This window comes from Diaphorina citri, unplaced genomic scaffold (genome assembly GCF_000475195.1).
Source record: "Diaphorina citri unplaced genomic scaffold, Diaci psyllid genome assembly version 1.1 scaffold1, whole genome shotgun sequence".
Lineage (NCBI taxonomy): Eukaryota > Metazoa > Arthropoda > Insecta > Hemiptera > Psyllidae > Diaphorina > Diaphorina citri.
The window spans coordinates 57,413-80,263 of NW_007377440.1; the positions used below are offsets into that span (position 1 = coordinate 57,413).

The 22,851-nt window shown below is 36.2% G+C and overlaps 2 protein-coding genes and 2 non-coding genes across 4 annotated transcripts; 2 read left to right on the plus strand and 2 right to left on the minus strand.

Annotated features, from left to right (window-relative positions):
- Positions 1 to 3,723: 3,723 nt before the first annotated feature.
- On the plus strand, positions 3,724 to 4,746 carry LOC103504879 (ribokinase-like). The gene has a single exon (XM_008469211.1). The coding sequence runs from the start codon at positions 3,724 to 3,726 to the stop codon at positions 4,744 to 4,746; it is 1,023 nt and encodes a 340-aa protein (XP_008467433.1).
- A 1,616-nt stretch (positions 4,747 to 6,362) lies between these two features.
- Positions 6,363 to 16,281, minus strand: LOC103504972 (spondin-1-like). Its single transcript, XM_008469312.2, has 7 exons — positions 16,109 to 16,281; positions 13,353 to 13,539; positions 10,909 to 11,185; positions 10,565 to 10,706; positions 8,532 to 8,644; positions 8,278 to 8,371; positions 6,363 to 6,413 (listed from the first exon to the last, which is right to left on the minus strand). The coding sequence occupies exons 2-7, from the start codon at positions 13,531 to 13,533 to the stop codon at positions 6,363 to 6,365; spliced, it is 858 nt and encodes a 285-aa protein (XP_008467534.1). The 5' UTR covers positions 13,534 to 13,539; positions 16,109 to 16,281.
- On the plus strand, positions 15,255 to 15,328 carry Trnai-aau. The gene has a single exon. It is a non-coding gene; the product is annotated as a tRNA-Ile (tRNA).
- Trnai-aau lies at positions 15,664 to 15,737 on the minus strand. The gene has a single exon. It is a non-coding gene; the product is annotated as a tRNA-Ile (tRNA).
- Positions 16,282 to 22,851: the final 6,570 nt, after the last annotated feature.

Sequence of the window (22,851 nt, forward strand, 5' to 3'; positions counted from 1 at the left end):
TTCTATTATATTCTCCAATAAAAACAGGTTGGTCTTGTCATTTCTAACCCGTTTCATACCAAGAGATGCTTTCATTGTTCGAGGCACATTCCAAACTGGTAAACCGTAATTTCTCAAACAGCTTCACTTAACAAAACGTGGACAACTTGGTATTGCTACAAGATGACTGGTCCTAAGTTTGGTCAATAATTTACGTAAAATTAAACAACCTGTCTTTTCTATAATTATTGGAGCTCAGTCAACCAGATAAACCAGCTTTAAACTGAATTTACTAGATGCACATAATGACTGAAAGTAGATGCGTTTGTTCTGAACTGGATGAGGCACTTGATCAATCTGTCAATCTAAATGTCCGCCATACCCATACTAGACATATTTGTGAACCCTTTGCTTCTCATCAGATCGACTGTGATCATATCATTAGATATTTTGAAAATTGGATACGTACCTTCGAATATGTTTGTACCATCTATCAATCTCTCATCCCTTGATATTTTCACGTCACGGCTTCTTTTATTGGAGATTTATTGTCAGAGATTGTCTGAGGCTTGAGGCAATAATTTTCTGTCTGTGGACGTTTTGCTTGGTAAATAAATACTCAATTCAGAGTTACTTATTAATTTTTCCATTCTACTTTCCATTATTCTTTTCAATTAATTCTCCAATCAGCGTATTGTCTGATTATGTGTTACGCTTTCTGTCGTCGCGTCTTCTAATTAGTCCTAGTACCGTCATACGTTCCATTTCCTAATCAGATAATAGACTCGTGGAACATAATGATAGATTTGTGGAAGATAACTATAGGTATAGTGAATTATTGAGCATAGTATACGATCTAACCCTGAGATCTATAGTAGACACACCATTGGAAAAATAATAAAAGGATACCTAGTTCAAATTCCAGGTCTCCGATAGGAGAAAACGTCTTATCACGCAATCGTACTGCCGAGGTAGCAAATTTCTTGCGTGAAATAAAAACTGATCACTGGTAGCGAAAAGCTTGCACTTGACTAAAAAGTTATTTAGTTAAATCCAGGCAATAAATTAGACACAATATACGGTCACCATCATCTTCCTATCTGCAATATGGATATGAAATAACTCGACTGGTACTTTCCATTTGAAACTGTCTATTGTTAACTCCGCCACGTCATTCCATAAGATGACTTTTTTCCTTCAGACCTGAGCTTAGAAGTGCATTTAATTAAAATTCACGATCATAATGTCATAAGAGACATAAAATATGGTACCAAGTCTTGAAGACAGGAAATATGACTGTCGTGTCTTGCTAGTCTTACGGTTAAGTCTTGGGATTTTTGTCCTAGAGGTACAGGTTCGGTTCTCGTGTGGTGAAAAATTTAGCTTTCATGTCAGTCTCCAAAAAAAATGTTCATATTCAATATTATCTTCTTCATTTTTTTTAGACGTGTTTCCTACCAAAAAGCGTCCACATTGACCTAATTAATGTTTGCTTCTTTTCTATTTAATAATCTTTCTCAAACCACATTTCTCTGAAATCTACATGAACTAGCAGTCTAGCATGATCTTGTCAATTCCAACACACCAGTGTTAACACAGGCTGCATGCTGATGGTGTCCAGTTCTTCTGTTTGATTTGAAAGAAAATCTATAGATTACAACCAACGATGACATTAGAAAAAAGGAAAAAATACTTGGTACATCCTTACTGAAAACGTAATCAAGCATGAAAATGTTATCTATGGTGATTAGATATGCAGGGAAACTAAATAGCTTAAAATATACACTAACCACTCGTACGTTCTGTTCATTATTTGATTATTGTAGTGGAATGAAATTCCTGATACAAGAACACAGAGAAAAAATAGCTTAGTAAGAATAATATGGTTTAACAATACACAATACTTACTCGTGCTTGTATCAAATTAAATCTGTTGCTATGTACGAGTTCTTTGGATGCCAAATACTTGAGATATTTTTATTTATTTTTTACATCCTAATTAATTATTCTTTTGCATAAGTCAGAGATTCTGATATCTCATTTATTGCATATAAATTCGAGGTCCGAGCAATATACAATGCAGATTAATAAATTAATTTATTCATGATTACAAGAATAATTGCAAAGTCTTGTTTTCCCACCAAAATACAAGGCGTACCCATTCTTATATGCATCAATCACCTGTAGCAGAATAATCAAACATGCATAGGTGGATCTTCTAGTCATAATTGAGCATGCGTTGATGAACTCGTAATAAAAAATAGAGTAATTTTTAATTGTTATTATTCCAATCATATTATTTCATACTTCATAGGTATGTGAAAGTCGAAATTTCATTGCACATCCTGAATCCTGACCAAAAAATGTCCGAGATTGATGTAGGTACATCTGGTACATAGTTAAACATAAAATTTATTGTTCAAAGAATCCAGAAGCTTAGTAGTTTGATATTCGCAATAAAATTAAATTCTTTGGAATCAATACGTATCTAATTAGGCACCCGCTAGATACCTATTATAATTTGGTTGGATCATGTGAAAACTAATGACGTTTGATTGACCCCAGAAAATCTAAAAATTAGATAGCTATAGCCACTTTGGTTTGGATTTTGATGTATAATTCAGCAAAATCAGCTTCTAAGAAATCGTTAAAATTAAGCAATCAGACTCTACCTAAAAGTTCAGTGTCTTCTCTTACACCTTATAATTTTTACACAGTTCTAACGAATTTATTTCACGAAAATTACGTACTTCGTGAAAAACACAGTAAAAACAAAGTAACAATGTATGAAAACGCCAAATTTTTATTATCAACGTAAACTTAACCCAGGGCAAAAAGTCTTCAAGAATTAAGTACCCAAATGTTTAACTCTGGTTCATCCTCTCAAAGTTTTTGAGTTCTGAGTAGGTTGAATTTATTATGATGGATCTACCCTTTTAATCTTATGTAATTATGTAAAATGTACCTGTAATCCATCTTATTATTGATCAATTCAGTTCTTGATCGAAATTTGAGAGACAAGCAGTGAAAAATGATCAAGTTAGTTTGTTAGGGTCCTCTAGGGCCCTAATTTTGTGTGCTACAGTCTTCTAGGGCCCAAGCTGTTGCTGTAATGCAGGTTCTTAGGGCCAGGACGTCAGGACAACTAAACTTCATTGATACCTCAAATTCTTAAAGCCTTTGAAACGAAAAATACTCAAGAGGTCGGTCTCATTTAATACTGAAGAGGATTCTATCAAGTTCTGCATTGAATGCATAATAAATAATCATACATCACCTATTAAAACATAATAAGCGACCTTCACCTCTGGGTTTAGTTGCCATATGAACCAAGAAACACACGTATAAACTTATAGTGTAGAATTGTAGATATTGAAGACATGAGTACCTACCTACTCCTACTCCTACCAGAGATTATTCTCGCGATCCTTAAACAAGTCAGAGTCAACAACAAAGTAGTCCAAGAACAACAGCAGCAACAACAGTTTCGTTTCATCTTCCTCGGGAATCATTCGTAAAGATAAAGACGAAGCAGATGGCCATCTCAAGTAATGAGATGGCTTGAAATCAGCTAGTCAAACCCAGTTGATCTGTCCAAAATTCTTAAACTCTCCTGAATGGAAAATGATCCTTCAGGCTTTAGGTGATATTTAAGTTTTTCAGAATTTTTTAAAAAACAAAACTTGTCTAAATTCCCCGTATCTAAATTAGAAGTAAATGAATGCTTTTTAATAGTACTATATAATGGGAGACTGGAGTCATTGTGTTGCAAACTTGAAAGATGAAGCTGATATTGTAGTAGTGGGATCTTGTCTTGTAGAATTCATTACCTATGTTCAAACGCTTCCTAAACCCGAAGAAACAGTGAAAGGTTATCATTTTGAACAACGCTTTAGCGGCAAGGGAGCCAATCAATGTGTAGCAGCCGCCAAACTCAGAGCTTCGGTAGCTTTGATATCAAAACTAGGAAATGATAAATTTGGCAAAAGCTATTTAGAAGAGTTGAGAAAATACAATTCCATCAACACGAAATACATTTGGCTATTGCAAGATGTTACCACAGGAGTATGCTCTAAGGTAATTTCCAACAAAGGTACCCATCAAACAAACATTATTCCTGGTGCCAATACTTACCTGTCTGCATCAGACATAGATGCTGCAAAGAATTTGCTACTTAAAGCCAAAGTTATAATGTTTCAAGGTGAAACACCATGGGAAACAACTTTATATTGTTTGAGTAAACTTCATGTTTCATTGGAATCAAGAGCTAAAATCATAGTTAATCCATCGCCAGCAGTTTATCCGTTAAATCCTATTGTTATGATTCTTGCTGATATTATTTGTATCAATGAACAAGAAGCAGAAATCATCACTGACATGAAAATCAACAATGAAGAAGACCTTGCAGACTGTATGGAGAAACTGCTTGACATGAAATGTAATACTGTCATCATAACATTGGGAGGAAGTGGTGTTGTGTACGCCACTAGAGATAATCCTAGACTGAAAACCATTACTGTGGATCATGTAGAGTATCCTATTGAATCTGAAGGCGTTGGTGATTGCTTTGTAGGAGCTTTAGCATATTATTTGTGCTACTTTCCTCAACTTCCCCTGGGTGAAATAATTCTCAGATCCTGCCACGTTGCCAGACAGAGTTTGTTCAATGTCGGACTTCAGAATAGTTTTCCTGACAAGGAGACCTTACCTGATAACTTGTTTTCTCTTAAATGTGAATTGAATACATCAAACTTACTGGACATCTAGGTGTGGTGTAGTGGTCAAGGCGCTCGCCTGGTAAACAGGAGGGCGTGGGTTCAATCCCAGCCGAGGTCTTAAATTTTATCCTCAATATAATTTGAGAATTTGACCACAATAATAGTAGTAGCCTACTGCTGGAGTAAAGGGACTTTTCAGCAAGAGAGAGATAGACTATGGGGGGGTCGCGGGAGGAGAGAAATAACGAAATTAGTGTGCTAGCATAGCAAAAAGAGATGAGAAAAAAAAAAAAACTTTTCCTCTCACGAGACCAAACGAAAGACAACTTTTGGATAGGTACGTGCCGGGGAAAAATACATGGGAGAAAATTTTGAAGAAAAGGGAAAGATTCTGAAAGTGGGAAGGTCAAGACTTGGTTAAAGACAAATGAATACGGAAAAGAACTTGGTTGTGGGAAAAAACAGAGAAAATACGGGAGAAATGTACAAAATCGAGGGATTTTTTAATCGGACGAGGGAAAAAAGGGAATTTTTCTTCCCCATCTCAACATTTCGTGCGCCTGTGCGAGTTTGACCCGGGCACCCCCTGCGAACTTCACCTCGCAAAAAGGTGTTAGGGGGTGGGTAGGTGGTGTGAGGGGGAATTTTAGGGGGAAATTGAGAGGGTCAGGGTAGGAAATGAAGCGACTTGAAGAAGGGAAGGGAAATTTCGGGATTAGTATTTATTTATTTAGTAAAGCTGGTCAGAAGGGAGGGAATTTAGACAGCTGCAGGCTAAGAAATGGTAGAGGGATTTTAAAAGAGCTGCAGGTTTGCTAGAGTGGTGCTGTTCGTATGAGTAGGGCCATCGGCTAGATTTCAGCCCTATTTCACCGCGACCTGGTTGAATCTTTAGTGTCTTGTTGCGAGAAGAGTCCAATTGGAAGGGAAGAACAGTTCTGAAAGAAAGTCGAATTCAGCGTTTGTTTCATGGTTTAAAAATAACGGCAATGAAAGAGGTGTATTTGGGCTCGCAATGAAAGAGGTGTATTTGGGCTCGTGAATGATTGTAAGAAATATTCCCTGATAAACTCCGCTAGATTTCATGACTTAATTTGAACTCCAACCACCAGTACCACCACCCTTCATATCTGAAATCCACTGCACTAACTGAGGTTGGTCCTCAAGTGTAATACCAGTGTTCACCCTTCTGTCCTTCCTCCCCCTCCTTTCTCCCTATCCTATCTTGTGTCCCTCCTATTTCTCTCCCCCGACCACTACCAGTTCTACTACTCCTAAATTTCTCTTTCTCACCTTGGTTCCCAACTTGTTTCCTTATTCCCCCCTCATCTTTTCCCAACCTACCTCGGTGGTGTAGTGGTCAAGGCGCTCGCCTGGTAAACAGGAGGGCGTGGGTTCAATCCCAGCTATTATTATTATTATTATTATTATTATTATTATTTGTTACTCAAATAAGTTCGAATAATTAACTCTATTATTTAGGTATGTGCCTCTGCCTCTTCACAAGCTTATAGTGCCCATTTCACCAGATAAGTGTAGATATTCTACTGATAGTTTTGGTCTTTAAATTACAAGTACCTAGGCCTAGGTGTAAGTAGGTACTAGGTATGCACGTAGGTATCAGATATTATTTCTACGTTTCTCTTACTGCACCAACTCCCCATCTTATTTGATGTTCATGGCTGCGTCTATCAAATTCCCATGTGTTCGGTATTTCTGGAATAGATCCAGACAAAAACCAGTCGCCGTGAAATTCATAATTTTGAAATGAACAAGCCTACCCAGCTAAAAATTATGACTTGAAAAAATGACACAGAAATTCAAAAATGAAATTCGACCAGAGGCTATGTACGAGTAGGTATATATTAGAATTCATAATGAGAAAATGAGCTAGATAGGTATTCAAATCTTGACCATGGTTCTTGCATTAATCTTGGACTCTAGGGTCATTTCACACGGATGCTACCAGTGTTAGGTAGGTATTAGAATTGAATTATTAACAGGTGTATGAGAAAAGTGCAAAACTCGCTTGCTAGGACTTCAGCTCATCAGACATCTTATTTGAAAAAAAAAAAGAAAAAAAAAGACGTTTCTGGAAATTTCTGTTATGAACTATTTTCAAAGTTTCAGAATGCAGAATATATCTAAATTGATATACATTACCACAGTTTCTGTTTGGTTCATTAATTTTCCCAACCTGTCAGATCCTAACCAGTCAGATAATGTCTAATTAGCTAGGTATTGCAACAATGTCGCTCATCCCATTTTAAACTTTCAGGAAAAAAAAAAAAAAAAACGCAACCTTCAAATGTGGGCCTCTTTGGGTGCGAATCCCAATCTAAATGATAAACATTCGACCATGACTTCTGTTAATCTGTTCTATGAGTATTAGGAGCAATTTTATTTATTCTGTACTATCTGATTTGAACTATGTTCCACTACGGAAATAATAATCACATGCCCGTTTTCCTGTCCGAGTTTTCCCTCTATTTCCTTTTTTTCTGAGTGCTAAATTTGAAATTTTCAAAGTTTTAAAAACATAGCGTATAATATTTTAGACAAAAAAAAAACTGTATTAAAGTGGATAAATCGCCGCCAAATTCTTACGGAATGGATGAATCGTCCTTCAAATCCTTATTTCATGCAAACTTTATAGAATTATCGATAGTATATTCTTGTACTGTGTGAAGTTGTTACACATACAATTACTATACCTATCTACTCTTACTTACATTAATTAGAATTCCCATCAACATACTTACCTACTTGACCAAGTTTTACATTTCTTACGCTGAGCCGCGCCGATGGCTAAAGTTGCTACTTTTTCTGTACGAGGCGAGGAAAGAGAAAAGTTCTATCCTCAGGTTGAGGAAAAAAGAGGAAATAATACCCACCTAGATCACATCTCAAAGCAATCTTTTACCCTAAGGGACACTTTGTATAGTTGCATGCTTGCATGTTTAATATAATCTTTAGTTTTACTACCTACTTAGTACAATATAAGTTCTTGGGATCTGGATTATACTGCACTAAATTTATTTTTATTTAAATTTATACAGGGCAAGTTCAATAAGACTATTATGAGCTTTTTTCTGTGTAAAAATATATTGAAAGAATATTGATTAGAATACCTATAATTTGTGTAAGATCTATTACCTATATCCATTTTGCGACCTGCGACATTTATCCATTGAAAATTTGTTTAACATCAGCGACCTGCGAAAACAGCGGTTCGCAAATACAAACACATATTGTATATGACAATAATAGTAGTAGCCTACTGCTGGAGTAAAGGGACTTTTCAGTCCTATACGAGCAGTATAAATAAACACTATTATTATTATTATTATTATTATATCTCTAAACTATTTTCCGATAGAAAGAAAATATGTAGACAACAAGAAAATTCTGTACCTACTAGTAAGAAAAGGAACCTATCTAAGTAGACCCACTTGGAAAATATTATCATGTACGACCAAAACTTATTTTCCAAGATTCACATACCTACCTATCTATATCTTGGCATTCGTGTCTTTGAAAACTTTAAGGGAAAAGTGACAGCTGGATTTTTCAAATTTACCTGAGCTTTCAACTCGGCCTCTAGAGTTCTTGTGGAGCCTCTTTCTGCAACTTGCCTGAGACCTTCTGATGCTATTCCGCCAAGTTTCCAGAACCTGAAATCAAAATAATAAAATTGATATTTTTGATTTTAAAGTTAGAGGAAAACGGCATGGCGATATGTGATTATTAGGTATTCCTTTTTTTTACCTCTTGTTATTATTTTTTTTTTTCCAAGCCCCTATAAAATAGTAAAATAGATAATAATTTCATTACGTGTAGATGTTGGTGTGGGATGCTCCAATTATATCGCTGAATCTCGTGAGCCAACTGTCCCTAGGAAAATCTCTGGGGTGAGTATATCTCGACCAAAGTCCTTCGAATGCCATCTGAAAATAAAAAGCAAAAATATTGGTCAAGCAGAACTAACTTTTCTTCCTAAAAAATCCCAATGTAGGTATTATACGGATTAATTAATAAATTTGTAAAATCCATTAATATAATATCAAGTGCTAAATGATAAATCAATAAAATCATTTAGGCCAAACAGACCACACAATAAATTACATTACTTTCCTTCTTATTGGATAAGGAAAGTAAAAAGTACTAAAATTGTAGTAGATTTATACTAGATGTACGAGATATTCTAAAAAGATGCACCATATCTAGTACATTAGTACTAGTTTTGTGGTTTCTTGGATCATAGTAAGTGCAGAGGCCCACGAACGACCTTCCCGTAGTACGGGAGTAGTACTGTAGTATTTTTGACCTTGACATTCCTTTTCTTTCTCTCTCGCACACTATCGTTAGTTCTCTCGCTCCAATGAAATGAAAAACATGATGGCCGCTTGTCTGCGACTGCGCAGTAGCAATTTGAAAGCAGATCGTGTAAACGGATCTTACGCAGTCAACACAAAAAAGAACCGCGAATTTTTTGAAAATGTCAGATTTTTCAATATTTTTCAAAAGTAGCAGTGGAACCGTTGATTATTTTTCGAGATTATCTCATTATCGCTCATTTATTGATTTATTACCACTTTTAGTTCATAGTGAGCACCTAAAAAAACAATTGTGAAGAGGTTTAATTACCATATTTTGCTTTAATTCAGTTACCCTATGCTTTTGTTTGAATCTTTGATTTTGTACTTGCTGAAACACCCACCTGTTTGAAATATCTTGAGGTAAGATTTGTATCAGTATTTCTACTCCTTTTCCACTTTAATTATATTTTTCGTTAATAACAATGATAATGTAGAGTCTTGCTGGGGGACCAAGCTGGTCTAGCTGGGAGCTAAACAGGAAGGATATCGGCCTGAAATTTCCCTTTCTAAAGAAGTAGCAAAGGATGAGTGCAAAGGACCTCCACTTGTATAATTTTTGTAGTCAAAACCAAATTTAATGTCAGCCCAAAGCAATCACAGAAGAAAAAGAAGAATGATAATGTATCTGTGTATCTACTATAAGCCCCCACCCCTTAGAATTGTGTGTAGGTATCAATGTCTGGTCGGTGGGGTTTTCAACCCCGTGGTCTTTAACTCATTGTTATCTTTTACACCAGGACTCGAAGTCTAAAATTTGGCCATCAAAGTTAACATGAGACTTAAGGGTTGGTTAACAAAGTTACCACAACTAAGTTGCTACCAATATTGTCCTCTCAAGGCAGAATCCATATCAAATTTCAACCGAAGCATGAGGGTAGAAAAAAAAAAAAAACAGGAATTTTAACTAGGATTTTTCTCAGCCACTGGCTGAGTGTGTGTGTTTTTTGTAACTTCTTACTCTCTTTAGTTGGCTCTGCTTTAAAATAAGTAAACCCAGTAAAGATCAGTAAGTTGTATACCCATTATTATTTTCTTTCACTCCCTTTTCTCTTCTGGGTAGGGAGAGGCTATGGGTGGACAAGCAACAAAATAATGTGGGTAGGGTACCTACCTGTGTACCTACATAGCTATACATACCAAACTCTTTTGAGCCAGGAGGTGTTTACAGCTTTTCAACCCAGGTTTCTACACCATAATTGCAAAATAATTATCTCAATCTCATGCATACAGGCAAAACTAAAGAGAGTGAAGAAGAGGCTAGAGGGAAGAAGGGGGGGGGGTTGCTCCCAGCATCCCCTCCCCTTGTTCTGTGGATTAGACTCTGCTTTCCGTTTTAGCATTGATAATGACATTATTTCATTTATTTATTTACCGTCACAGGGGCATGATATCACTGCTCTTCTTGTATTTGTGCAACAAAATTAACAGAGAAAAGCTCACGTTGTCATCATGCACGGTCGCATTAACTTAATTGCATTTTCAAATTACCTCATATTTGGCCTCGTCACAGGCACAACAATATTTGTTGCTGGAACTGGAACCGAATTTGCTTTCAGAATCTTCACAGAGGATTAAACTCAAAGGTCCGTCATCTTGATACCAAAGATCTTTCTGCTCCACAACTGAAGCCCTAAAAGAGAAATGAAATTAATTCATACTACCTTGTAAGAAAAGAAATTCCTTCCTAGTAGAGATATTTCTTTCAAGAAGTATGGCAATGATGTACCTGATAGGTATTTATTTTATTTTTTATTCTTCTTATAAAATCGGGATGAGGAACGAACATAGGTTTTAAAACTCTTTCCTTTGTGGTTCGGGCCCTAGGTGCTTACTTGAAAATCACACAACCAGATCTGGTAGGCGGGGCAGTGTACAGCACTTGCACCTCCGTCTTCGGTATGTACGAGGCTTGTTCGATCATATTTCTACACGTATCACTCATTTTGATCATGGAATCGTCCATACTGAGATCGAAAATCCCCACGGAGGTTTCCCCATCGTTTGGGCTGGGGGCGGAGTTATCCTGAAGAGGTTCGACAATTATGTTGAAGCTGGTAAACTTGGGAGGATTGTCTTCCGAATTGAGAGGGGCACTGGAAGATAAAATCACTGGAAGGGGACAAGAATGGGAAGTGAGCAAATGGTAATTATTTTGGAAGGAGACCTTTATCCTGTAAAGAGGACACGAAAAAATCACGCAGTACCTTTCTATACTTTAAAATAAAATGAAATAAGGATTTATCTCGTTTGAACTCAATCTTACAATGTTTGAATGTTCGTTCATGTCTGGGATTTGAACAGTTCCCACTTATGATCCCACAGTTCCCACTTATGATCCTATCTGTTAATTCCTTAGCAGCAAGATTACTATCTGAGGCAATCTCTGTCTTTCTAAAAAACCTATTTGTTTAACTTGTAGGATTTGATTTTCAGGGTCAAGTTTTCTTACTATGCTATGAGACGAATTGCTACATCGAAGTAGGAAAAACGGTGCCAATAAATCAAAAGCTCAATATAGCACTTGGATTATATGAAATGAAAAGAACATGAGAAAATAGGTTGCACAAAATTATGATCTTCCGGAAAAATAAATATTGATAAAAACTGAGAGTTGAGCCCATAAATTGTGTCCTGTGTCTTATGAGTTTTCAATAGAGAAGTTGTTTGTCATTTGTTTTATGTGGTACAGTGGTTCTAACCTATTTCTTGTTTATTTGATTGATGATTCTATGGAAGAAGAGCTTAAACCTGCTTACACGCTTTTTGGAAAAACGGTTTTTCTAATGTGGAATGTTGTTAAAAATCAGTCGCAAAAAGAATGTTGTTAGTATCCCAAACTATACCAGTTATTCACAAAGGTACAGGAGTTTTTGTACAAATCCTCCCACTGTTTTTCATTGGAAATCAAGAAATTTAATCTACTCAAAACTCAATTTTCGTCTGTAAGTACTTCTTAAGTAAAACCGTTCAACTGTACGTATCATTTAAGTATGACAATATTGCTATTAACAATAACAATACCAATAATACCATTGTCATGTATAATCACAACACCCAGTACCTAGTTATGACATGTGTCCCAACATCTTAATTTGAATCAAGGTCAATAATAAAGTTGCAATTTATATTTTTAATTGATCACTCAGCTCATTCTAAAGAATTCAAAACAATAGACCATCGTCGTTTTTTCTGCCAAAACAATCTTATGTAACATCCAAGAACATTTCTTCGAGGAATGTATCAGAAAATTTTCCACACAGCGGGTAGAGTAACCTGTTGCGTTTGAATGGATTTTTCTGGGGTGTTGAAAGTCATAAATTTGAATCCCTCATCTTTTCTCAATCGAGTTACATAAGATTTTCTTGGCACCGTTTATTGTTGAGGTCATAACGTTGATAGTACGATTAGTGCTTCATAACATGGGGAAGGAGGGAATGTGTTCTTTTGACAAATACAGAGCTTTCTTTCTTGGAAGGTCCTGGACTTGGAAAGTTTTGAGAGCCACTACGTTATCTTATGTGGTGTACCCGTTTAAAATTTGCATTCAGTACTTAAGTAACGGATTTGCAATTTAGATGCATAAAAAATAAATAAACAAGAAAATAGGGTAATTTCTGATTTCAAGCTTTGGGGAGGAGGAACAAGGTATCTGTTTCATTTATCTAGTGAGGAATCCTCATAAAATCAGAGAAAATTTTTTATAAGGGGGAAAAAATCGATGAAATACCATTTTTTATTCTTTTTTCTTTCTTATTCTGCCTCTCCTTCTCCTTCTCCTCTCCCTCCTCCTTCTTCTGCTTCTTCTTCTCCTCTCCCTCCTCCTTCTTCAATCAAACATTTACAGTACAATTTCTGCACTGATAGTAACTGTAAGTAATTAATGATGACATTCTCGCTGATGAAAATCTTTTGCAATTAAAAAAAAATCACTGAATGACGTCATTAAGTACCTAATTTCAATATCAAGTAATAATAAATTATACTTAAGTCCAGTACACACTACACACGCTACGGCATGTGGCTTGTCTCTTAACTTGATGGGCTTTCGAAAGATCGTTGTCGTTGTGTGTGTACGCGATATTTGTGTAAAGTTCACGTCCAAACGAATGAGATCTACGCAAATATTGCGTACCTAGTACCTACACACGCAACGATCTCAAGACCAGGTTGGAAGACCATCGATCTGTTGAAAGTCCGGAAGACCAAGCTGGGAAACGGCATTTACATACTCATTACCCGTATAGGACCTCACTAACCAGAACAAGCATCCACTAACCAGTATAGGTATTCCCAGGAATGTAATACGACACTTCTTCTTTTAGGCTGAGCGTGAACCTGCCATCAGCAAACGTCTTGGAGCCTTTGACTGCTTCCGGGTCTCTGTTACAGGTCTCTTGAGACAGAACGCGACTGAGTTTCACAGCGAACAGAGTTAAGTAGATTTGAAATAACATCATTATTGCCTAGATAAGGAGACAGAAAATTGCATAGGAAATTACATTTGTATTGCAAGTTTCATTCCGGAAATAGGTTATTTTCTCCGTAACCTAATTATGGTAAGTATTGTAAACCATGTAGCATCTTCTTCGCGAGATTCAATTGACTCGTCTTGGAAACTTACGGTGTAGGTACCTAAGTATCACGCGTACCTATTTGCTTATTCGCATTTTATTTTTTATTTTAGGTTCCAACCGGCCAAACAGCCAAAAACGATCATCCTAGGGCAGATCGAGGGATGACGAAAAACGCCAACCCCGTCTGAACACGGGAAAAGCCGAAGAAAATTTTAGGGGCCAACTTCAGCGGAACGACATTTGTGACTACCATTGGTCCAAATTTGGCAAACATACGAGCAGTAGTCGACACATAAAGGAATGGCGTATTCGATTTGAGACCAATTGGGCCTTCAGAGGCTTCATAGGAGCCCCTTTTCTAAGTTAGCTCTAAAGTTCGCCGAACTGCTAGTACTTGAATATAACTATGTAAGTATGCCTAATACCTACACTTATGTACCTATTTCATTTATTGTTATTTTATTTTAATCATCTCTCATCAAGTCATATGACGGGCGTTCATTAAGTACGTTTATTTATTCTTTGATACATCCCTTAGCTCAATAGTTTCATGGGTTTACCGACTTACTGTTCTAAAGAAGGATATGAGGTCAAGGCCGTATGACCTTTAAGGGTCATAACTAAAAAAAAAAATCCACCCTCTAAAATCTGCATAAGGGAAGAACGCAAATTTTGTTAGAGTTGATTTTTTATAGACCCAAATAGGTAGGTATTTGTCATCTATCCAAACAAAAATCCACAGTAAAAATTTAAAAAATAAAAACCATGAAAATAATATTCTATCATCTTTTTTTTTTTTATTGGTTCCGGACAACATAAAAATCTTATTAAAGCACGTAGGAAAACTTGAACGGTTTGTTTCCTCTTGAATTGACATAGTGCCCCACTGTGAGTTGTTATGAGCAGTGGGGGCAAATAAAATCTAGTGATTGGAAATGAAAATCACGTAAATAATATTGTTTATTGTTTCCTAGAAAAAAAAGGCCAAATTGTAATAAGGGCCTGGTTTTGAACTCACGCAATACCTGTATTCTGTACCCCAAGAAAAACATAAATTATGAAATTAGGTGGGTCTCGTTGTAAAAGTTTGGTCCATGATAATATTGGGTTCCTAGGGAAATGGAATCTATCAATTTCAGGAATTGAAAAATCATGCAAAATTTTTGCTGTTGGAAGTTTCGTTTGGCCATTTTGAGATGGGTAATTATTGTGCCATAAAAAATAAAACTAATGTAGTTCTAAAAGTTCCTAGTTTTAATTCCAGTAAAAAAAGGCCAAATACGGTATTTATTTGGAAATACCGTATAAAAAGGAGGGAATTTATGTCACCCATCTTTCCATAAAGTTAACAGGGAGTTGATGTGACATACTTATAAACAAACTTGTCCAAACTTTATAAACGAGAACATGTTTCCTTCTTTTATGTTTTCCAAGGGAAGGCAATAATCCCGCTCATTGATTGCATTTCAATAAAGAGTATAGGTATTATTTCTCTGTTACAGGTGTGGCTTTGGTTCAGTACTAACAATGGGTCATCGAAGGTTCCTTACCTGTGAGAATTGGCTTCCTTATTCGTTTGAAAATTTCAATGTGATACATCAACTGGCCCATTAGCTCAGTTGGTTAGAGCGTCGTGCTAATAACGCGAAGGTCGTGAGTTCGATCCTCCCATGGGCCAAGATTTTTTACTTTCCTTCCCTAGAGAAAGGGAAGTAATAGGCTGAAATTTTCGATCCTTAAAATCAATAGACGTCCTTTTAAAGGTACTTATTTTGGACACTCAAAAAAGAAAAAAAAAAAATAAAGATGATAAAACTAGTGTTTATTTTTATTACTCAAAGATCCTATTTATCGGAGTAGTCGGCTACAAAATTCTCAAATAATATTAAGGGCGAAGACAAAAATTCATATATGGGCAGGGATTGAATCCGCGTCTTTCTATTTACCAGGGAAGCACCTTGATCACTCCACCATAAGCAGGCATATAAAAAATAAAACGAAAGTAAAAAATATTGGCCCATGGGAGGATCGAACTCACGACCTTCGCGTTATTAGCACGACGCTCTAACCAACTGAGCTAATGGGCCAGTCGAAATAGGGGACAAGAAATAAACTTATTTAATACGAACGGGAAACTGTGAAATGCGCAAACTTTTCCCGACAGCTGTTCTCAACTTTTCAATTTTTTACTCCCATTTGACACCACTTTCCACTAGACTACTACTTGGGGGTTTGATTTTCGCCAGGGGACTGACTGCGTGTACTTTTAGTAGTGGGTATGCGTGTGGTAATGGATTTTTTTTCAATAAAAATAAAAAATAAAATAAAAAAAACATAATACCTAGGCACATAAATACTGATTTTCTTTAACCAAGATCGAAAAATTCCCGGAGGGACGGGCCCCGCTTGTTTTCCCCTGCTATCAGGGAATTTATTATTTCATACAGAATTATCTTACGGAAACAGACGATTAGTAAAATTACACAAATGCACAAGAAGTTGGTTGACCCTTCGAACTGCACACTCACTGACTGACTCCCAACTAGATTTTTCAAACTGTGATTTATTTACAACTTGATTTGATCAAAACACTTGAACACATCACAGAGCAGACTGACCCAAGAAAGAGGGTTCCATACAAACTAATTTATGGACAAAATATTATGAGTCTATTATGACCGTTTGATGCTCCTCATGTACAGGATATCTCAGAAGTGGAGGCACTTGGTCAATGTGATCGAATCTACAGGATGGTCCAAAAGGATCATCCGATTTCAGAGGACTTTGGAAGTGCAGATGAAGATTTAGCGGATGTGTAAGTATCTTATTGGCACAGTTATTCTACTCAAGGGCTTATTGGCACAGTTATTCACTTGCAAAGTGTGGGTACATTGGTGGTGTAGTGGTCAAGGCGCTCGCCTGGTAAACAGGAGGGCGTGGGTTCAATCCCAGCCGAGGTATGGAATTTTATCCTCAATATAATTTGAGAATTTGACCACAATAATAGTAGTAGCCTACTGCTGGAGTAAAGGGACTTTACAGTCCTATGCGAGCAGTATAAATAAGCACTATTATTACATTCTTTTATGGAAGAAAATCCCCAGTTCAAACGGGATTTTTTTCTTTTGAACGAAGAGCCATCTCTTCACTGCTAAGGTTAGAAGGTTCTTACCTATTCCAAGGGAGCTCATTTCCTATTACAAAGTAAGAGTAAATTGCTAAAAATCTAGGAACTCTAGAAGAATACATAATACTTATTGAGGTTACAATAGTTCATAAAAAAAACTCCTTATTCCAAGGGAGCTCATTTCCTATTACAAAGTAAGAGTAAATTGCTAAAAATCTAGGAACTCTAGAAGAATACATAATACTTATTGAGGACAATAGTTCATAAAAAAAACTCCTTAAAAAAGGCTTCGTTGAAAGCTCCAGAATCTAAAGTTTTATACAATAATATATTACCTAATTTACCTCTGGACTAGAAATTATAATTAATAAGAAGACTCAACAGTGAAGAGATAATGAAATGTCAAATGTTCAGTTTGTCTCATACTATGTAGGATAATGGCCAGGTTCACAATCTGGGTTTCATCTTGGATGAATCTAAACATCCTGATTGGTTAAATTTCAATCCAAAATTTAAAATCAACCAAGATTGCTTGGTTTAATTGGTTACCCTTGAAATGACCAAAACATGAAATTATGGTTAAATTTCAATCCAAAATTTAAAATCAACCAAGATTGCTTGGTTTAATTGGTTACCCTTGAAATGACCAAAACATGAAATTATAATATTAGAGACAGTTTTGAATGAAGCACATAATGCAGTGTGTACTATTGCTTTGTATAAATTTCCCGTAAGTCTTCATATTTTACCAACCAAATTTTAGACCAAATCACAGTTTAATATACTAAGTTAAATGATTTTCATTCAAGATAGACTGAAGACTCTGATTTTTGGTAAGTAAAATATAAGGAAACAGGTAAATCTTTAAAATAAATAGGTAACTATTTATTTATAAATTTTATTGGCTGACTTGATTATGTAAGATGTACAAACTGTCCTTTATCTCATTTAGGCCTAATTTTGTCTTGAGACTACAGTTGTACGAGTATGAACCTAGATCTCCAATTATTATTTAAATCACAAAATAACCCTATATCAATTCTAAAATCCAAGGTAAAGTATTGTACAGTGCAGTGCTTTATCCAATTATTATTTAAATCACAAAATAACCCTATATCAATTCTAAAATCCAAGGTAAAGTATTGTACAGTGCAGTGCTTTATTTAGACATTTTAGACTGTCAAAATAGGACAATTGGGCTTTAAAAATATTAATGCACCTCTTTTCAATTTATATTATTTGGCCTAAGTTCTGAGATTCTGGCCAGGTGGCCCGGCACATAAGATAGGCATTTGGAAGTCGTAAGGGAAACCTGAGAGATTCGTGAGGGATCCTTGATAATCTGGAGTACCTACCTATTCCTGTAGTATTGAAAATTAGTTACATGATTATCAGAGTTAACGTTGATTTTGTTACAAAAATTACCTCTAGTTATAAATGAAGCAACGTATGAACGTAATTAATTCCCAAACTTCATGTATTGCAATGTCCCTGATCGCTACTCAGTTGTCCTCAGGAAGTTGGGTACACTCAGAAGAATAGACACCGAAAATGGTTGGTATAGAAACATAGACTACTTAAATAGTTAACATAAATACTGACCAATAATAAATCTATAGGTGCGTGACAACAATTATCAATAGATATCACACATTGAGGCGGAGATTTTCTTAACCACAATATAACTTATTTATAGATTCTAAGACAAGGTGTTTCTGAAACTTGAGCGCAAATTTAAACGGGAAATTTTCGGGATCCAAAGGAAAAAAGAAGGGAGGAAAATAACTGGCAGAAATGTTGAATAATAGACTATGTGAGAATTGATTTGAAAATTGTTACTTTGTGGCCAGCCTAGTTCTGTACGAATAAATGAAACAATTATTGTAAAAAAGTAGTCAAAACACAGCTACATACATTGATTTGTGATCCTTTGGAAGTCCCAAGAGTCAATATAATGACTGGGACTGGTTTTTGATTAGCTATTGGTGATATTCACTATTTGCCTATCCATTAGCTAATATCTAGTTAACCTTACGGCGAAGCTTCCAGTCTCAGTCTTTATTTTCCAAAGTTCAAAGGTCCCAAAAATCTACCGTTTTTCGGTCATCAACTTTAAAAAACACCCTGTACAAGTTACTTAAAAAATAAATAAGTAATAGGTTTACATAAAAATAGGTTTTTCCAAGAGTTTATACTATACCAACTATGACATCAAAGTATTATAAAAGTTAAAAATAGGTATCTACAATATGTCTCGAGTAAAGTGTGCTAAGTTGAAGTTTAATTACAAATTCTTTGTCTATACCTAAGTCCTCTGTTTCGCTTCTACTTTCCTAGTCCCGACAGTATACCAAGTACACTATACAACATATTATAGCATAGAAAATTAACATATCTTCTCAGTCCACAGTAGATTTTCACGGTTTCTCCTTCATCTCTAACATGTAAAGACAACAATCCTCGGTGTACTTTGAGTACAACTAGGTCACAGCGAAATTCTTCCAAGACTGCACGAGTTTCGTCCACCAAATTAATGAACGATGCGGGGTAATCATGGCCAAGTTTACAAGTAGGTTTGGCATTCGTTTTCCGATTGCTAGAAATCCATCACCTCCATTTTGAATGTCTTGTTACGTTGAACGTTGTTCTCTTCTTCTTCCTCTTCGTCCTCATCTCGGAATTCATCGGACTGAAAATTTTGCCAAAAACACAGTTAATTTCATTTTAAAAAATTAGGCTTAACCTCATAAATAAATTTATTGTTATCATGCTATTTGACATAGTATCTCGTTTCCAGAAGATTTCTAATAAATAACGTCCAAAGTTGGACTAGCATGAACTCAACATTGAGTGATATTAAACCCAGGGCAGTACCTAACATCCTCGCGACATTAGGTCCCAGTGACCTAGAATTTTTGTAAAAATGCCAAATTTAAAATAAATTTAAATTTTAGTTTATTTGCTCGAATAGATTTTAAGCCCCGATCTTGCCACAGCATCTACTTGCTGTCAAAGGGTAAATTCTACTCATAAAAACTACTCACGTCCACATCCACAATCATTTCCTTAGTTGACACGAATAAATTTAAATTTTAGTTTATTTGCTCGAATAGATTTTAAGCCCCGATCTTGCCACAGCATCTACTTGCTGTCAAAGGGTAAATTCCACTCATAAAAACTACTCACGTCCACATCCACAATCATTTCCTTAGTTGACACAGTTGTTTCAATTCTCCTTATTGCTGCTTGATGGATGTCCATGTCGTATTTGATACACTGGGATCGCCTTAGTATGCAGACGATGAATATGGGGAGTATACTTGCAGTTATCATCGCTATAGCAATGGCAAGGATCCAGTCTGGATAGGGCGTGTCCACAGTTTTACCCTGAAATCAAAGAATATTCAGGTGTGTCCATATATAGTCGATCGATGTCGACTGAACCGTCCACACTGCCTCAACAACATAAATTCACCTCGTCGATCGAAGGCCGGTCTACTATGTTTGGACTCGCTTTTACAGCTCCAATATCTCTGACCAATTTGTTTGTCCTGCCAGAAGGAGACTGAAAGGTCTCTTTTACCTGTAGTCTAAATAAGGTCATGTAAACCATGTATTATTTCCCTTGATCCTTTATCAGCCCTTTTCTGTCAGCTTTTCTTGTCCGCAGATGATTATGTTCTATTTTGGATGTCAGCATTGGTTTCTTTTTGACAGCTCCAATATCTCTGACCAATTTGTTTGTCCTGCCAGAAGGAGACTGAAAGGTCTCTTTTACCTGTAGTCTAAATAAGGTCATGTGAACCATGTATTATTTCCCTTGATCCTTTATCAACCCTTTTCTGTCAGCTTTTCTTGTCCGCAGATGATTATGTTCTATTTTGGATGTCAGCATTGGTTTCTTTTTCAAGAAAATCCCCAGTTCAAACGGGATTTTTTTCTTTTGAACGAAGAGCCATCTCTTCACTGCTAAGGTTAGAAGGTTCTTACCTATACGTACCTAACCTTTTACTTGAATTTCAAACAGCTTCTCAACTTTGTTTTTCTCAGGCTGACTGCTCGGGCGGTGAAATGATCATTCCAAAGCTGAATGGGAACCTGAAACCCATATCTAAGAGTCCTACTGAAATGAAACGAAAGAATTTAACATCATAACGAGAACTTTCACGTTTTATTACATCTTTAAAATACATTTAGATCAAAGAGAAACAAATTTTCTAAGAACTCAACAAGAACTGACACGAATGTAATTTCGATATCTCCACTTGCTGATTAGATCAGACCATTAATTGTTTGGATATCTAGGCAAACCTACCCGCAAGAAAGCTGGAACAGGTATGTATTAATAGTGCTTTGACTGTCGAATTATTTTGAAACTTCATTTCTACATGTAGTCCCTTAGCTTTCCACTTGCTGATTAGATCAGACCATTAATTGTTTGGATATCTAGGCAAACCTACCCGCAAGAAAGCTGGAACAGGTATGTATTAATACCTGGGGGGGTATGCTTTGACTGTCGAATTATTTTGAAACTTCATTTCTACATGTAGTCCCTTAGCTCACGCGTACCTATTTGCTTATTCGCATTTTATTTTTTATTTTAGGTTCCAACCGGCCAAACAGCCAAAAACGATCATCCTAGGGCAGATTGAGGGATGACGAAAAACGCCAACCCCGTCTGAACACGGGAAAAGACGAAGAAAATTTTAGGGGCCAACTTCAGCGGAACGACATTTGTGACTACCATTGGTCCAAATTTGGCAAACATACGAGCAGTAGTCGACACACAAAGGAATGGCTTATTCGATTTGAGACCAATTGGGCCTTCAGAGGCTTCATAGGAACCCCTTTTCTAAGTTAGCTCTAAAGTTCGCCGAACTGATAGTACTTGAATAGCTGCGTATAACTATGTAAGTATGTCTAATACCTATTATGTACCTACTTCATTTATTGTTATTTTATTTTAATAATCACAGGTGACGTGAAGGCGAAATCCTTCCTCTACCAAAGGATTGGTTTGGCCGTCCAGCGCGAGAATGGGGCAAGTGTGGAGGGGACCTCCCCAGCTGGAGACAGATTTGACGAGGTGTTTGGCTTGTAATCTTAAATTACTAAGTTTTAAAATTATATCCAAGTAGGTAACCTGCAAAATTCATAAGCCAATCTACCTTACTGCAGTATTATTTATTTTGCAGCGAAGGGAAAGGTCCGCTCGGATGCCCCTGTTTAAAGGAATTAATCGAAAGAATCAAAGTTAAAATAATGATCCAAGAATCCAAGACGCGGTGCCTAGCATAAATAATGAAATGATATTAAATTATTAATGTTCGAATTATTCAAAATCCAATTCACTACCGAGTCGGGGCATTATTAACCCTGTGGTGTTCTGTGGACACTGAATGAAGCTCGAATAATACTGTAGTATCAAAATTAAGTACTTTCGGCCGGAGAAAGTTTCTTCCATTTCAGACCTTATTGTTGTGCAAATTTTGTCCAGAGAACAATAAAGCACTGTGGATCTTTTTTTTTTTTTTTTTTTTTTTTTACTGTGGATCGATTCTTTAAATAATAGTAAAAAGAAGTATGCAAAATAACACCGTCAGTGAAATCTTGGTACCAAATAGAAGTCTGGGATAATTAGAATAATTAGTTATTCATCCAATGATTTTGAAAATGTGAAACTCCAAGCGTTTAAGCTATCTGTTCAGCATCTCTAATTTATTCAGGCATTGCATCTCATAGTTTTCTTTTCCACTAAATCCGGCATCAGTCACACTGGACTTACTTACGTCAATCTTGCATCCTACATGAAAATTTTCCTCGGTTTATTGATTAAATCAAAGGACGCAAGCAATAGCGCTTCAACAATGGCAGACCAGAAATATTGCGAATTGAATAAACAATCGCGAAACAAATTAATCTTTTCCTGTCAGGGAAGGTTAGGTCTTGCGTTCCTATAACTGCATAGCACCGCGCCCAATGATATTGGATCCAAACATAAACTGAAATATTTGGACCGATTCCATGACCTTGCAGATGGTCATTCATCAGGGGAATCATAACATGGAAACCGC